Source organism: Sminthopsis crassicaudata, chromosome 4 (genome assembly GCF_048593235.1).
Source record: "Sminthopsis crassicaudata isolate SCR6 chromosome 4, ASM4859323v1, whole genome shotgun sequence".
NCBI classification, from domain to species: domain Eukaryota; kingdom Metazoa; phylum Chordata; class Mammalia; order Dasyuromorphia; family Dasyuridae; genus Sminthopsis; species Sminthopsis crassicaudata.
In genome coordinates this window covers 334,647,734-334,666,192 of record NC_133620.1, presented here as the reverse complement: position 1 = coordinate 334,666,192, position 18,459 = coordinate 334,647,734, and the positions used below count along the sequence as shown (strand labels likewise).

Here is an 18,459-nt window from a genome sequence, read left to right as displayed (position 1 = left end):
CACATTGTAGGTGCCTAATAAATGGTTAAGGACTGGCTGAAAAGTGGTATAATTTCACCGGACTTTTAGAGTGATTCATAATAATAATAATAAAGCAAAAAATCCCCAAGGTGTGATGATAGTCAACAAGCATTTATTAAGTGCCTACTATGCGTCATTGATGCTAGGGGCTAAGATTACGAAGAAAGACAAAGATAGTTCTTGCTTCTGTCACATCTTTTGTACCTTAAGAATCAAATTCTTTAATAGGTCATTAGTTTTGTTTAACATTATTGCATAATCCAGAGAGAGGAGTGTGGGAACTGATTATGGATCACAACATAGTATTTTCATTTTTTTGTTGTTTTTTGCTTGCATTTTGTTCCTTTTTAATCTGATTTTTCTTGTGCAGCATATTTGTGGAACTATGAATAGAAGAACTGCACATGTTTGACATATATTGGATAACTTCCATCTAGGGAAGGGGTGGGAGGAAGGGAGAGAAAAAATTTAGAACACAAGACTTTGTAAGGGTGAATGTTGAAAATTATCTTTGTATATATTTTGAAAACTAAAAACTTTAATAAAAAAATAAAATTCCTAGAGATTTAAAAAAAACACTTGTATATTACATTTTTAAAGAATGAACAAAATGAAAGATGGCTTAAGGGAAGACTCAGTAGGTGATAAGGAAAGTGTGGGTCTTTTTATGAAAGACAATTTGTTGACACATGCAAGGAGCTGACATTCTAATAGGGTAGTCGACCTGCACTAGGCACTTAGAAGATGCATACATGGCCAATGTCAAAGTAAGAACTCAAACTTTTCTTCTGACTTCCAACTTAGAGCTCTTTCCACCAGGGCACAAGATAAATTGCCACAACACAAGCAAGAAGAAAAAAAGTATTTATTTTTTTAATTGAAGCTTTTTATTTTCAAAATATATGCATGGGTAATTTTTCAACACTTACCCTTGGAAAACCTTCTGATACAAATTTTCCCCTCCTTCCCCCCCTCCCCTAGATGACAGGTAATCCAATACATGTTAAATATGTTACAATATATGTTAAATACAATATATGTATACAGTTATACAGCTATCTTGTTGCACAAGAAAAATTAGATCAAGAAAAAGAAAAAAAACTGAGAAAGAAAACAAAATGCAAACAAATAACAACAGAGAGAGTGAGAATGTTATGTTGTGGTCCATACTCAGTTCCCACTTACTCTCTTTGGGTGTAGATGGCTCTCTTTACCATTGAACAATTGGAACTGGTCTGAATCTCCTCATTGTTGAAGAGAGTCACATCCATCAGAAGTGATCATTGTATAACCTTGTTGTTATGTACAATGACTTCCTGGTTCTGCTCATTTCACTTAGCATCAGTTCATGTAAGTCTCTCCAGGCCTCTCTGAAATCTCAGGGAACAAGTACTTATTAAGAGTTACTATGTGCTTGATATTGTACTCTATGCTATCATCCAGGAAACAAGGGGGCCTTTTTGTCCTTGAGAGAGGTGAAGAAGGAAGGAAACCAAACTATTAATAAGTATTCAACAAGCATTTATTGAGTACCTATTGTATGCAGAGCAATGAGCAAGGCATTGAGGTAAATATATATATATATATATATATATATATATATATATATATATATATATATATATAAAACAAAACCATAACCCAAACCAGATATGATGATCTCCATTTCTTAGGAATTTATGATATATAGTTGAGGCAGCCAAATACAGACAGGAAACATTTAAGCCACTCTACTAAGTCACTATATGTATAATACAGACAGTATGTGATAAAAGAGTTTAGAAAATGGAAAAATCACCGAGCTTGAATAGTCACAGAAGGTCTCCTGGAAGGAGATGAGCTGGTCCTTATCTGTATGATCACTGGGTAAGAGGAGGACAGGATTACTTCTCTCTCACAGTCAATGATCAAAATACCTAATACCTAAAACTCTTAGGCTGTAGGCTGACTCACAGAGCAGAAGGCAGTCCTTGAGATCTCATGAGACTCATGGTCCAGCCTGATATTATTCAAATATCATAGCATATAATTCAATAAGCATTTAGTGAGTGAATGCTACATATCTGACACTATGGTAGGCATTGGGAATAAAGAAACCATTTAGTCTAACTCCATTTTATAGAAAAGGAAACAGAGATCCAGAGAAAGGAATTTGTTTAACTTTTTTTTTTTTTTACTTTTTAACAACTTCAATATTTTATTTTTGTCCAATTACATGTAAAAATAATTGTTAACATGCATTACATTTTTTTTTGATGTCCAAATTCTCTTCTCCCCCCAAAAATTCCTGAGAAAGCAAACAATTTAATATTATACATGCAAAATATATTTCCATATTAGTCATAATTGTAAAAGAAAATATAGACCAAAAAAAAAAAATCAACCACAGAAAAATAGTTCAAAAAAGTATGTATGCTTCAATCTGTATTCAGACTCTATCAGTTCTTTCTCTGGGGATGGATAGCATTTTTCATCACTAGTCCTTTAGAATTATCTCAGACTGTTGTGTGGAAGAGAATAGCAAAGTGATTCACAATGAATCATTGTATTATATTGTGGGTTAATGTGTGCATTGTACTTCTCGTTCTGCTCACTTCACTTTGCATCAGTCCACAGAGTCATTAGCTTCTCCTTGCACAGTTCTAATTTTTAAGGAATTATTTTCTTCAATAAGCTTTTGTACCTCTTTTCTCCATTTGCCTAAGTCTGGTTTTTAAGGAGTACTCTTCTGGGAATTTTTGCACATATTTTACCATTTGGTCAATTGTTTTTTAGGTGTTATATTCTTTAGTTTATTTGTACTTGTGATTGTGTTTGTGTATTTATCTCCTTTACCATGCTGTTGACTCTTTTTTTATTATTTTCTTTCATTTCGTTTCTTTCCCCAATTTTTTTTTCTACTATGGCTATTTGACATTTAAAAGCCTTTTTGAGCCCTTCCAAGGACTCTTTTTTTGGCCTGAGATTAATTCACATTTTCTTTGAGGATTTGGATATAGTTGTTTTGAGTTTTTTTTTTTTTTCAGCATTTGTTTTGACATTCTCTGACATGACAGTAACCTAATTGGACAGGTTCTTTGTTGCTATTGTTGGCTTGTTTTCCAGCTTATTTCTTGGCCTTTAACTTTATGTTAAAGTTGGGTTCAACTGAGGCTGAGGGACACTGTTCCAAGGTTCAGCTTTTTTGCTATAGAGTCTGTAAGTTTTTAGATCTAAGGAGAGGTGTGGCCATTGCTCATTTGGCCTGTGCTCTGGTCTGTGACCACAACCACTCTTTTTTTTTTACCCTGGAATGTAACCAGGCTCCTCCTAGTACTCTTTCTTGTCCTGGGACTGCAACTGAAAACCACATATAAGTAATGTCATAGGGCCCTGCTCTCCGTGGCAGCAAGAAATCCCCTGTAATTCCCTTTTCGTCAGTTGTCTGACTTACAAATTTTCTATGGGCTGAGAGCTTCAGAAACCAATTCAGTCATCTACCAAGACTTGCTGCTGGCTTGCTAAAGTTTTGTATGTACTCCACTTTTACCCCAGTGAGATAGATCTTCTAAGTTGTCTTGGGTTGGAAAATTGTTTCACCTTGTCTTATGTGGATTCTGCCATTTCAGAATTCATTTTGAAGCATTATTTTAAAGTTGTTTGGAGGGGAATTTGAGAGAACTCAAGTGAATTTCACTACTTTGGCTCACCGTCCCCCTGTTCTCCCCTCTCCCGCCCCTACTGATTTACTTAAAGTAAAATCATACAGTGCCCTTATTTCTATTATTATACTTTTGACTTAAAAAAATTTATTGTATTTTTAACTCATGGAACAAAATAAGCATTTCCATAATAGTATCATAAAAGAGATGATTGCACATGAAACTGCACATTTACTATGTATAACTTGTGATTCTCTCCAAATATACAACAAAATTATCATGTGAATTTCTTTCTCTTCCCTCTACCTCCCCACCCTAGAAATGGCTATATTAGATACATATACATGTGTGTCTGTATACAGAGATCTACATATACATACCTGTATGTATTTATACATTTATACATATATATATAATTATTCTATACATATGTCTGTTTGTCAGTTCCTTCTCTAGACTTCTCTTCACATGTCTTTTATTTTTAATTTGTATATTTATTATAATCAAAACGAGTTTCTCAAAGTTGTTTATAAAATAATACTGTTATTATTATATACAATGTTCTCTTAGTTCTGCTCACTTTGCTCTTCATTATCCCTATCTCTATCTCTTAAAGTCCGTGGAACCCTGACACAGCAACCTACAAGCCATGTCACCAAGTCACTAAGGAGGAACAGCAGAATATATCAACAATTAAATGAATTTTTGTCTTTTGGGGCAGGAGGCATAATCTGGTTACCTCAGCAACAGGTCATTTCCTTTGGCCTGCTCAAAACTCAACTACTTTATCTAGAGTGTTGTTATTATGATAAGGGCCCCTGAGTAAGTCCTCTGCCCCCAGCTACCTCCAATCTCTAATATTACCAGATGGACAGCAACTGGCATTAAGTCTAAGTACCTGCCAGCTGGAATTGGGCTAGTCTCCAATTGGCCACTTGGACCTGGGGGCTCACCATATGCCCAGCAACACTCTTTGGTCCAACAACACCTGCAGCCTTCCATTCTGTGCCTGAGCTCATTCAGCTTCATGGAAGATTGTATATGGGGAGAAAGGTGGACCAGATGCTAATCAAAAAGCCAATAGCATAGATTGCATTTCTATCCAGGGAATATTTTGACTATTGGGGACAGATAGAGAGTATATAGCCAGAGAATATCTGACTAGTAGATACTCTTCTTATTTTCAGTGACTCCTCAGTTTAATGAGGGAAGGGAGATGGACATACTTACTGATGGATAAAAACAAAACAGTAATACAAATAACACAAATATCAGTCAGCTTCTCTCCACTCTAAATGACTTCTCTGAAAAACTCAAAAGGTCAGTATAATCCCATCAGAAATTCCTCCTTCCCCTCTCCCCCCAAGGCATCCTCAACAACAAAGGAAATCATAGAATCTCTCTATTCTGTCCTTTCTTCTAAATCAGAGGATCCATGAGTTTGGATGTGGGGGAAAAAAATTACATTTCAAAATGGTCTTGCCTCCTCATTCCCAACACAGAGGTTGCTGTAACTCTTAGGCAACACCAGCAGAATAGTGCACATCCTGGCCTGGCCTAGGCTGTAATATGGGAAATCACTCTCTGGTAGGATGAAAAAGGAGAATGCTGGGATATCCCTTTGGAGTCTCCTGGAGGAAAAGTGCTAGAGAAACAGAAGAGGACAAGAAGGAATTAGGGAAATGATGCAGGGGAGAGGGGAAGGTTGAAGTACCATTAATAAATGTCCAGGAGGCAAAAGTAATATGTGACTGGTACACAGAAGAGGTAGTCCCCCAGCTCCAATTGCAACATGGATATAATATTCCCCAAAGTAGAAAATTAGGTATTGGAGGGAGGGGAAAAAGAAACAAATGCAGAAATCCTTGCTGCCATCAACGTGTAGAAGAGATGAAACAAATACATATCACTAAAATTCCAGTGACTGATAAGTCCTAGGCCTTAGAAATGGTCAGTCAACAAACATTTATTGAACATCACATGCCAGGTACTGTTCTAAGTGCTGGGGATACAAAGAAAGACAAAAAAGAACCTCCATACTTCTTGCCCCCAAGGAAAATGTGTTTTAATGGAGAAGACATGTAAATGATTTTTGTTGCTCAGTTATTTCGGTTCTGTCCCACTCTTCATGACCCCATTTTGAGGGCGTTTTCTTGGCAAAAATACCTGAGTGGCTTGCCATCTCCTTCTCCAGCTCACTTAACAATGAGGAAACTGAGGTTAACAGTTAAGTGCCTTGCTCAGGGTCACATAACTAGTATGTGTCTGAGACTGGATATAAACTCACAAAAATTAGTCTTCCTAACTCCAATCTAGTGCTCTATCCATTCATTGCCCTATCTACCTGCCCTATAAATGAAGAAGTGTATACAAGATATAGGTATAGCTACATATCTTCTCCCTCTCCCTCTCCCCCCCCCCATCAGTCTCCCTCTCTCTATCTGCCACCCTCCCATCATTTCTCTCTCTGTGTCTGTTTCTCATTCTCTCTCCCTCTCTCGGTATGTCTCTCCCCATTTGTGTCTCTCATCTGTCATATCTTTCTGTCTCTCCCCTCTGTGTATCTCTCTCATGTCTCTGTCTCTCTCTTATCTGTCATGTCTCTCCCTGTTTGTGTCTGTCTCTCACGCTGTCATGTCTCTCTCTCTCTCATCTTTCCTGTTATGTCTGTCTCTTTCATCTCCCCCTCTCTTGTGATGTCCCCTCGTCATGTATCTCTCTCCCCTCCCCCCATTTGTGTCCCTCTGTCTCTCATCTCCCCCTCTCTGTCATGTCTCCCTGCCTCTATCATATCTTTTCTCCCTCCCCCCATTGTTTGTGTGCCTCTGTCTCTCTCATAGCTAGAAGGGGATCTATGAAGTAAAGACATGACATCAGTAGCTAGTGAGGCTGGGAAAGACTCCCTGTTGAAGGAGAGATTTGAGCAGAACCTTGAAGGAAGCCAGGGAATTCAAAAGCAAGAGCTGAGGGAGCAGAACGTTCCAGGGACAGTCAGCTGGGCTGTCAGAGCTATCACTGTCTGTCAGTAGATCTCCTCTGGCTTGAGGTCAGACATTATAGGATACAACTGGCCGCATTCCATAGCCAACCCCAGTTCCATTTGATTCAGGGAAGGAAAAAAAAAAAAAAGGCAAATGTTTCCTCCACATTCAATGTTCTTTCTCTCTTAGGAGAGCAGATACTATGTTTCTCTTCTGAATCCCTGCTACCAGGTATCCCTCCTTGGGCCAGCAGAACAAAGCCTTTTTCACAAAGTTCCCCTTTGTAATGGAGTCAGGGCTCCTCTGTCCCCCTCTTCTCATTCTTCACAAAGAGGCAGGCTATTCTAGACAAATCTCCCCTTACAGGGCTCTAGAATCTTAGATTTTTCAGAGTTGGAAGTACTTTATTTAGCTTTTGACCCAACTTCCTTAGCAAACCAAGGGGAAAGTCAGTCTGGTAAGGGGAACCGATTTGGCTGGGCTGGCTAGAGGAAAAGGGATTTTGAACACTAGTCTTTGGGAAACCACAGAGCTGGTCATCAGGAGAGCCAGCAGGGTTGGGGAGGGAAAGAAAACAGACTCTTTTAAAGTGGTAAGAGCAATCTGCCACCTCAGCACTGGGAGGACAAGTCCTCTTGCTCTTCTGGGGAGGCAGAGGACTGAATTATATTTCATGGAGATGGGAGGGATTCCAGGACTATTTCAACTTCTCCTTTATTGTTCCTCTAACATGGTCGATGGGACACTCTAATGTCACACACTCCAAGTCCATTGATCTAACAATAAAAGCTGCCTACAGATAGGTTAGTGAGAATGCAATCCACACCTCCTGCAGCCCTTTGGTACGATTTTTTCACTTTAAAGTCTTTTCTCCTTGGGGAGAACGTATAGCAAAGGATGGGAAGGGGAGAGACACTGGCAAAGGAGGGGAGGATTCTGGAGGGGAATGGAACATTTAACCTGAGAAACCATTTTCTGATAAGTCCCTATGTCATCTGTCCCTCAGGAGTAGTCTGCTATTTTTGTATTTGTAATTAATATAGCAGGTCCTCTGAGTGGATATCTGTGGGGGGGAGGGGAAAGGATGATTTTGTGTGTGTGAATATTTTAAGGGGTGCAGAAGGGGATCACAAATTCTAAGTGGAAGCCAAGACCTCTCTTCTGTTGCTGCGGTATCGTGGCTAGCAAAAAGCTATTTAACTATTTCCCCCTCCTCAGGATAGGATGACAGTGCCCTATGGGTAAAGAATCACAGAATCAGAGGAGATAAAATAAATCAGGTAACTCAAGACTACTCAAAAAAAACTTGACACTTAAAGATATAAAGTGATTGCTTAAGGTCAGATAACTATTAATTAAGTAAAGGTGGTGATTGGTTAAGAATCTAAGGCTCTTGACTCCCTGAACATCCCCTATTAGTCTTCCTACCTTTCTGATATAGACCCACTCAAACCACACACAGGTCTGTAATACTCATCTTCTCCCACTAATAATAACCAGTATTTATGTAGCTTTTTGAAATTTTCAAAGCCTTTTATATATTTTATCTCACTTGATTCTTAAAACAACTCTGGGAAGTAAGAGTTTTTGCTATTTTATGGTTTTTGGAGGTATTAGGATTAAGTGACTTGCTGAGGGTCACATAGCTGTTAGGTATCTGAGGCTGGATTTGAATTCAAGACTCTGGGAAATACTGTCTTCACTGAACCATCTAGTGACTCTGTCTATTGTTATTAAACCCCATTTTACAGATGAAGAGACTGAGGCTGAAAGAACTCAAGTGACTTTCCAAGAGTCATATAGCTAGGTAATATCTGTGGCAAAATTTGAACTCTCAACTTCCTGGTTCCAAGTTCAATACTCTATCCATTAAACTCCAACTTCTTAAACTATGGTTTGCAACCTCACAAAGAATCCTGTAACTGAATGCAGAGGCTGCGAAATTATGATTTATTATCAGTAAATGTTTGGTTTGTATACCTATTTTATATACCAGGGATCAATGTACACATTTTTCCCCATGAGGCAATTGGGATTAAATGACTTGTTTAGGGTCACACAGCTAGTAAGCGTTAAGTGTCTGAGGCTAGACTTGAACTCAGGTCCTCCTGAGTTCAGGGCCAGGGCTTTATCCACTTAACCATTTAGCTGCTCCCATGTAAAAACTTCCTGGGTGAAAAGAGGTCCTGAGTGGAAAAAGTTTAAGACTCCCTAAATTATGCCAATTGTGGCCTTAGTTCCAAATCTGATGCTCTATCCACTATATCACATTGCCTTCACCCATATATCCAACATCATGTAACAAATTCCTAAAACCCTAAAACCTAAAAACAAATACAGATTCAGTTCCCTTATGCATCAATTCTAGCAAGGTTTGGTTTGCTTGGTTTTAGTTTTTTCATTTTTTAACAAAGAAAGCCAAGTTTTCCAATATTTCCCTCCAACAGGGGTACTTCAGAGCAGGTGAGCATCAGAGAAATACTGCCTGAGGACTAGCTGTGCTTCAGGTACCATTAAGATTATAGAACTAATTAGCCGAGACTCCTTTTCTTCACAAGATACATGATAGCTGGACCTAAGACATTTCCTCCTCTGGGAGCTTCACCTGCAGGCTGAGGGATGGATGACCAAAGTCCTTCTTGGGAGGGTCTACAGAAGGAGAGATTCTAATACAGGAATGAAGCTGTTGAGTAGAAATGAGCCTCTAAAAAGGGCAGGGATCATTCAGGGGAAGGGAACCGTCCCTGCCCTTTGTCCCCTTGGAGGGTGACTTGCTTTCTCTGGTCCAGGGAGAGTTCAATGTGGCAGTCTAGTGATTCTGACTTCATGCTGGGGATGAATACCATTTCCTCATCATGACTCCAGGAACTTTCTGAGCTCAGCTATGCTGGGCATGGAGCCCAAGGTCTCCCTCAAGGCAATCGGGTAGCATGGTACAAGGCAAAATGGTGATCTGCAAGCAGAGGGACTGGTTTCAATGCTGGCTCTCAGACACTCTTCACTGTTTTGACTGAGGCTTTTAAAATGAGAGGGCTGAACTACATGATCCTTCTAAGTTCAAACCTTCAGCCTGAGTCTCAATTTTAGCTCCCTCTCACCCCTTCTTGGATTTTAAGAATGGGGGCATTTGGTTCAGATTCTGCCTCTGAATTATGTCAGTCAGTAAACATGGGGGATAAAACTCTCTCTGCTATGTCCTAAAGAAATAGGTGGTCTGTGAAATAAAAGTCAGGAGGCTAGCCTTCAGATTCTGAAGAAGAATACTCTATTTCTTCAGTTTTCACCATCCTTCCATCCTTCCTCTATTTTAGGCACCTAGGTGTCACAGTGGATAGAGCAATGGGCTTGAAATCAGGAAGACTTCAAATCTGGTCTTGGAATTGACTAGCTGTGTGACCCTGAGCAAGCCACTTCACACCATTTGCCTCAGTTTCCTCATCTGTAAAATGAGCAGAAGGAAATGGCAAACCACTCCAATGGCTTTTTTGCCAGGTTCTTTGCCAAGAAAACCCCAAATGGGGGCATAAAAAATCAGATACAATTAGAAAGAATGGGCAGCCATCAATTGGAGAATGGTTGGGTAAATTATGGTATATGAATGCTATGGAATATTATTGTTCTGTAAGAAATGACCAACAGGATGAATACAGAGAGGCTTGGAGAGACTTACATCAATTGATGCTGAGTGAAATGAGCAGAACCAGAAGATCATTATACACTTCAACAATGATACTGTACGAGGATGTATTCTGATGGAAGTGGATATCTTCAACATAGAGAAGAGCTAATCCAATTCCAATTGATCAATGACGGACAGAATCAGCTACACCCAGAAAAGGACCACTGGGAAATGAGTGTAAACTGTTAGCATTTTTTTGTTTTTCTCCCCAGGTTATTTTTATCTTCTGAATCCAATTCTTCCTTTGCAACAACAACAACAACAACAACAACAAAATTCGGTTCTGCACATATATATTGTACCTAGGATATAATATAACATATTTAATATGTATGGGAATGCCTGCCATCTAGGGGAGGGAGTGGAGGGAAGTAGGGGAAAATTCGGAACAGAAGGGAGTACAAGGGATAATGTTGTAAAAAATGTTATAATTATAAAACTAATAAAAAAAAGACGGAATGGGCAGCAACAAAATATTCTAGTTTGCATTAAAATTAATGTGTAAGCTGCAAGAAATTTATAATTGTTGTTCTAAAATGCTAAATCTCATTCAGGACATCTGGACTTGAATCAAAGCTCTGTGACTTACATTGAAGTTACATCTCTCTATACCTCAGTTTTCTTATTTATAAACTATATATGATAATATCTGACCTACTATCCCACAAGGTAGTGATAAGGAAAGAGCTTTGTAAACCTTAAAATTTTATATAATGTGAGTTAGTACATATCTTTTCACTCTTTGAAGAGTCAAATTTCTTTGAATTCCATCATAGTGGCCTCAAATATGTGGGACTTCAATAAATGAAAAGTAATTAGGGTATTGAACTGGGAATAAAAAATACCTGAGCACTAATCCTGCCTTAGATACTTACTGTGTGACCTGGGTATGTTGCTTAGGAAAAAAACAAACAAACAAACAAAAAAACAAATAAATCACTCCATGATTCAGTTTCCTCATCTATAAAATTGGGAATAGCGTTGGATTTGATGACCCTTAAGGTCCCTTCCAGTTCTAAAAGTGGGAGTTTTTTCCCCTCTTCCATTTTGGCATCTTTATTTTGTGTTTATAAATTATCAAAGAGAAACAGCTTGCATTGTAGTTATCTGCATATACAGAAGTTAATTTGTAAGTGTTCCTAAATTAATCTCTGTTTGGATTTTTTTTTTTTTTTTTTTTGCCTAAAATTATAGAGGATCATCACCAGAAGCTATCAGGTAATAAATCTGGGGGCTATCACAACTCTTAAAGATAATCTACCAGAGCAAGAGTTCTCAATCTGCTTTGTGTCCTGACCTTCTTTGACAGAATTGTAGAAGACTATACCCCTTTAGTGACATAGTGGATAGTCTGGAATCAGGAAGAGCTGAGTTCAAATGTGATCTTAGATACTTACTGAATGATCCTGAGTAAGCTACTTAACTTTTTGCCTCAATTTCCTTGTCTATAAAATGAACTGGAGAAGGAAATACCAAACCAGTCCAGCATTTCTGCCAAGCAAACTCCAAATGGAGTCATGAAGAGTTGGACATAACTGAGAAATGACTGAATAACATGAACCCCTTTTCAGAACAATGTTTTTAAGTGTATAAAGTAAAACATATGAGATTGCAAAGTAAAATTTCAGTTATATTGAAATAAGAGTTACCAAAATATATTTTTTACAGTTTCTTGGGAACTAGAAATTAGTGGATGCCTGTGAGTTAGGGAATGGCTGAGTAAATTATGGTAAATGAAGGTTAATGGAATATTGTTGTTATATAAGAAACGATTAACAGGCTGATTTCAGAAAAAGTCTGGGAAGACTTACATGAATTGATGCTAAGTGAAGTGAACAGAACCAGGAAAGAATTGAACAAAGTGACTACAAGATTATGTAATGATCAACTATGATGGACTTGGTTCTTCTCAGCGATTTGATGATTCAAGGCAATTCCAACAGACTTGAGATGGAAAATGCCAATTGCTTCCAGAGAGAAAACTATGGAGACTGAATGTGGATCACAGTATAGTATTATCACTTTTTTATTTGTTTTCTCATTCCCCTCTTTGGTCTGATTTTTCTTGTAAAATATGGCAAATATGGAACTATGTTTAAAAGGATTGCACAAATTTAACCTACATTAAATTGCTTGCTATCTTGGGGAGGGGGAAGATAAGAGAGAAAGGGAGAAAAATTTAGCACACAAAGTCTTACAAAAATGAATGTTGAAAACTGTCTTTATATGTATTTGAAAAAATAAAATATTATTTAAAAAAATTGACACTAGAAAAATAATAAAATAAAATAAAGTTCTTTGGAAACCAGACTAAGAACCCAAGTACTAGAATGTGAATGGGTATTAAATCTGTGTGAGTAGAACAAATCAGGCTTCTGGAATGTAGGCCTCAGAGGCCATCTAATTTAACCCATGCCTAAATAAGTCAGGATGTTCTTCTGAGACATTCCTAACAATTGTTTGAACCACCTAATCCTGAAGCTTTTTAAGTGATGGGGGCTACCATCTCCTATACCACTATGATGGGATGTTTGTCCAGCTGAAATCTGCCTCTTTAAAGCCGATTTAACTCCCCTGACCTTGCTCCTTGTTTTGTCTTGGTGGCCAAGAAGAACAAACATATCTCCTTTCTACACAGAGAGCTGTCTCTCCTTTTCCCACCCAAGTTAAAAAATACATATATTATGAAATCAAGTCCCCCCCTTCCCCCCCATCTTTTCAATTAGCTTCTTTTTATTTTGTGGAGGCAATGGAAGTTAAGTGACTTGTCTAAGATCTAGTGTCTGAAGACTAGTGCCTGAAGCTGGATCTGAATTCAGGTCCTCTTGACATCAGGACTCTATTCATTGTACCAGTATCTGCCCCTTCTCAATTATAGATTCTAAAGTTCCCTAGAGCTCCCAGTCTACCTAGCTCTTATGGTGCTCAGTCTCTTATGTCAACCAATTGCTTAATGACAATAATGACAATTTGTTGTTTAGTCAGGTCTGATTCTTTGCGACTCTATTTGGGGTTTTCTTAGCAAAGATACTGGAGTGATTTGCCATTTCCTTCTCCAGTTCAAAAATTTGACAGATGAGGAAATTGAGGCAAATAAAGTCAAGCAACTCAGGAAGAGAGAACTAATAAATGTCTGAGGCTAGAACTGAACTCAGGTCTTTCTGATTCTAAGCAGTTTCTACTCCATCGTTCAGTTGCTTTATTATAGTAATAACAGCTAGCATTTATACAAAGTATCCCAAAAGTCTTAGTGAAGTTTTAGGATTCAGGAGCTTCATGTAACTCCCAAGGTTCTTTCTCTAGGTAGACTTGACTTCACCTCTTTCCCCTCCCCCTCACTAATATTTCAATAGCTTAAAATTTCATTAAGATGCAATTTAGGTCCACTCATCAAACGCTCAATCTACTGTTCCAAGAACCAGTTCCCCAAAACATCTCTTCCTTTTCTCTTCTTCCTCGCTACCCCCGCCCCAGCTCAGTCTATATTCAATCTGTATATTCTCTGCATAGAGAACTAAACCAGTAGTGGATTCAAACTAGAATTATACAATCACCAAGCACAAAAGTATATGAGGAAATTCAATTCAATGAAGGAACATGGGAAGACAGAGAGGGAAAGGTAAGGGGGCCTGACTATGAGAAAGTCTGCCTTATTTTGTGAAAAGTCTTAAGTTATCAGAGTCCCGGATCTTCAGTTAAAGGGGAAAGGGTGGGTTCAGTCCAGCCAGTAACAGGTGCTGGTCAGCTAAAGGCTGTCTTTTGGTGCTAGTGAATTGGGTAAAGGCAAGTAGAGGCTGATTTCCAGCTGCCCCTCTTCTATCACTCATTCTCCTACACTCAAAACAAATAGCTAAGTGCTATTTGACCAAGTCCAGCTGTTGGACCCTCCCTAGGGCATACCCAAAAAGCCTGCCAAGCAGGGTTTCTCTTCGCCTGGGAAATCACATTTGATCACCAGAGCTGCCTTTTTTCTTCCATAAACAGAGAGCAGAAGATTCCCTGGAGCTATCCTCAGACAGGAGGTTCCTGGGCAAATAATTCAAGGATCTCTGATTTCATCAGTGTGAAATCCCTACCCTGACAGAAAGGGGTTACAATTTGCATATACTGGTTTTCATGAACTGTGGCATAATAATCAATCTCTTGGTAATGAGTTCCTTTCCCCCTGAATACCTAATGGAGCTCATATTCTGTTGACATAGCCTCCAAGAACTGAGGGAACCTCTGTGTTGAGATAAGGCACACGGATTATATTCTTGTGGGAGAATATAGACTGAGCTGGGGGAAGGGAAGAGAAGGAAGAGATATTTTGGGGAACTGGTTCTGGAAACAGTAGGTTGAGAGTTTGATGGGTGGATCTAAACTAGTTTTTGCTACCTGCTTCAGTTATTAGAAAGTTTCTTTGCTATTCTCTTCTCTCTCAAAGAGGAAAGGACAAGTGGTCACCTGACCCAGGGGTCCAGAGGATTCCAAACTCTCTTCTCACAGGACTAAACTAAACCAAGGGGGAGGAGCATGGAAGGAGAGCATACATCCATACATGAGTTCACACAATTCCCTCAAATATGGAAGAGAAAGGGAAAAGCCCTGTAGGAGGGGGTCAGGGGAGGAAGTGAAGCTATCTGACCCTTGGTTCAGTCTTTAAAGCAGATCCAGTGCTCTTTCCGGTAACCTCTCAGTGTCAGCAGCTCATACTGTCCCACAGAGAGGAAACAATTCTTAAAGTCCCTGGCATATTAGAGGGGTCAAAGAGCAGTGATTAAACAGATTAGGGCTAAATCAAAAGCTCCATTCTGGTGCTTCATTCCCATTCCTATAACATTGGTCCAGCTAAGGAAACAGGCTCAGCTTGGTCCCAAGAAGTAGGAGAAATACTGAATTAATTAAAGCTGATATAAAAAAAAAAAATAATCCTCCTCAGTTTCCTTTGCTGGATCCTAGATTATATTCACTAACTGGATATCTCCCAAGGTTATCCTAGGGAGGCTCCATCCTCTCGATTATTTCACTGGGGGATTTCCTCAATTCCTAAGGGTCCAATCATCATCTCCATGCAAATGATTCTCAGAGCTATTTATCTACCTTTGCTCTCCTTCTGGGACTCCCAAACTTGCATCACCAGCTGTGTACTGGACATCTCAAACTCAACACCTCCAAAAAGAATTCATCATTTTTCCTCCCAAGTCCTCTCCTCTTCCCCATTCCCTATTGCTGTTGTGGAACCCCTCCCCCCCAATCCAGTAAGACAGGCTCACAACCCTGATAGGATATCCAATCTGCTTCCAAGCCTTGTTGTCCCACATCTGGGGGGGACACAACATTGTCCCACAACATTGCCTTGTATATATCTATTAGAATGAGAGCTTCCTGAGAGCAGGGACAGTGTTATTACTGCCTTTCTTTGCAATATTCTTTGACAAAATGAAGCTATGGATTAGTATTTTAAAACTCCAGTGTCTCTTTTAGAGAAAAAAGGATGTTGATGGTGGGGAAGTATGGGGAGAGGAAAGGAATGTTGGGGGATGTGTGATTCATGTCTTCTTGTAAAAATGACTAACATGGGAATGTTTTACATGATTCCACATGTATAAACTATATTGAATTGCTTAGAGTCTCAGGGAGGGGAGGAAGGAATAAAATTTCAAACTTAATTTTTTTGTTAAAATGTCAAAAAATTGTTTCAACATGTAATTAGGAGAAAAAGAAAATATTAAATTAAAAGGAAATTAACGGGAAAACAGGTATGGGTAACACCCATACCCATAAGATACCCATAAATAATACCCATAAAAAGGGGTGGGTTACACCAGGTATCTACTGGGTATAAGTGTTGGGTCTAGAACTGTAAGTTTTATTAGTCTCCATACAGCTTTAATGCTTTCTGATTCAAATAAAAGAGTAGGGAGAGAAGAGGACATAGAGACTAATGATATTAATGAAAGGGAAAGAAGTCTGAAGCTTTTATTCAGTGCTATCTCCAGTAGGATGGCCATAAAGGTTTAAGATCACTGCCAGGTTTAGGAATTGATTACTTATAGCTTTCTTTTGACAAGTATCATATCTGAAACTTCATCCATCCTCCACACCCAGACTCAAAAGCAATAGCCTCCAAATTGGTCTCTCTGCCTCTTATCTCTTCCCACTTTCACATAATAGTCGAGGCAGATTTTCTTTTAAGCACAAGGTTACTCTCCTCTCCACATTCTCAATAAATAAACTTCAAGACTCTCCATAGACTCTAGTACAAAATGCAAATCCCTACCTCTTTCTTTTAAATCCTTTTGAAACTTGACCCCTTATCTTTCAAGATTCATTATTTCCCTTCTACACTCATTCAAGATTCATTATTCCCCTTCTACACTTTCATTCAAGATTCAAGATTCATTATTCCCCTTCTACACTCTATGGTTCAGTCAAATTGGTTTCTCCAACAGGAGATGCTCTTCCATCTTCCAGCTCTGCACTCTATGACCCCCAAACTTGGAATGAATTCTCCTCCTCATGTTCACTACCTAGAATTCCTTCCTTCAAAACTCAGTTCAAGCTCCATCTTCCCCATAGGGGAAAAACATCTTTTTCTAACTCTCCCATTGCCAATGCTTTTTCAAAACCACATTGTATTTATTTTACTTCATTGTAGCCACCCAAGCTGTTGTTGCTTCCCCAATAATACAGAAGTTCCTCAAGTGCAAGGAAGGACTGTATCACTATTGTCTTAGCACTCACATAGTAGGAGCTTAATAACTACTTGTGGCTGATAATCTTATCACTGCGTTGTCTTTCATTATTTGTCTTTAGACCCTCACCCAGTGCCAAGCTCATAGAATAGCACACAATAGGAACTTAATACATGCTTGTTTATTACAATAACAATTGCTTGTCTTATCTCTATGATATCCTTCATTAGAAGAGTCTTCAATTCAAGTAACCCCAAAATAGGCGAGCCTCAGTTCAATAGGGATTTGGGAAGAGGGTCAGGGAAAGCAAGTTCCTGGTTCAGAAAGCTGGGAGGAGGGGGGAAGGCGTAGGACAAGGAGGATGGGAATGTTATACTAGACTAGGTTTATAAGGGACAGGATAGGAAAATTAGGGGGAGGCAAGACCACAAGAGGTGAGAAAGAACCTCAAAAAGGAAGTTGGGAAAGAAAAGGGGGAGTGCGGAGGGAGTTCCAATCTCTTAAATCCAAACTACTTCCCCCAAAGCAGGCCAAAAATCTGAAAGAAAATAAACTCTAAGAGACCTCCCACTCGTATAGATTCCCACCCAGGAGTAGCTGTTTAAAACCACACTGGAATAGGCGAGTCCTTCATATCCTCCAGGCCCCCCTCTACCCACCTTTTAGGGGCCCCTAACTTCCTAAATGACTGCGGAGAAACCCCGGGATAGAGAGGCTGCCTCAGTTCCAACTGCCTCCCAGCGCCTTCGCCCCACGCTCCGGGCGCGGACTTCCAGCTTCCCAGAAAGAGTCCCAGAAGGAGAGGTGGGGAGGGGAGGAGAGGAGAAAGGGGGGAGCCGAGAGGAAGTAGAGGGGCAAACGGGGGACAGTCAGTATCCAGGAGAGGGAAGCAGGGGGAAAAAGGCAAAGGGCTGGCTGCAGAGCGGGGAAGGGATGGGGCTAGGGACAGCGGGACGGGAGGGGAATCGGGCTGGAGACCTCGCCCGGGATTACCCATGGGTGGGGGGCGGCTCACCGACCTCCTGGTAACTGGGGTCCTGGGGGCTGAAGGTGCTATCCACAGGCTGCAAGCGCAGGTTCAAGTGCGGGAAGCTATGCAGCCAGACGGCCCACCAGGGAGCGATGTAGTCCACGCGGGCGGCCGGCATTGCTGCTGCCCCTCGGCCGGTCCGTGCGTGTGTCCCGCCAGGCAGCCGAGCAGCCGCGGCAGGCGAGCCCACTGCACGGGGCGCGCTCCCGACACCATCCCCGGCCGGCCCTCGGAGTCCTCCCTCCTCCCCCGCCCCCGAGCGCGCCCCCGGCCCCGCCTCGCCCCTCGGCTCTCCCGCGCGGCTCCGGGAGGAGGCGCCTGGAAGGGAGGGATGGAAGGAATAAAACGGGATCTAGGGCCGCCCGCCCCGCCCCCGGCCGCTGGGAAGGATCGGGACCGAGAGTTAAAGCTGGATCCCCAGGTCCGCTCC

General features: G+C 40.3%; 1 protein-coding gene across 1 annotated transcript in view; it reads right to left on the bottom strand.

Annotated features, from left to right (window-relative positions):
- TTYH2 (tweety family member 2) overlaps positions 1–18,228 on the bottom strand; it is an 83,603-nt gene extending 65,375 nt beyond the window's left edge. The window contains exon 1 of the mRNA XM_074260676.1: positions 18,019–18,228. Within this exon, the coding sequence (XP_074116777.1) occupies positions 18,019–18,147 (129 nt within the window). The 5' untranslated portion in view covers positions 18,148–18,228. The remainder of the gene's footprint in view (positions 1–18,018) is intronic.
- Between the last annotated feature and the right edge of the window lie 231 nt (positions 18,229–18,459).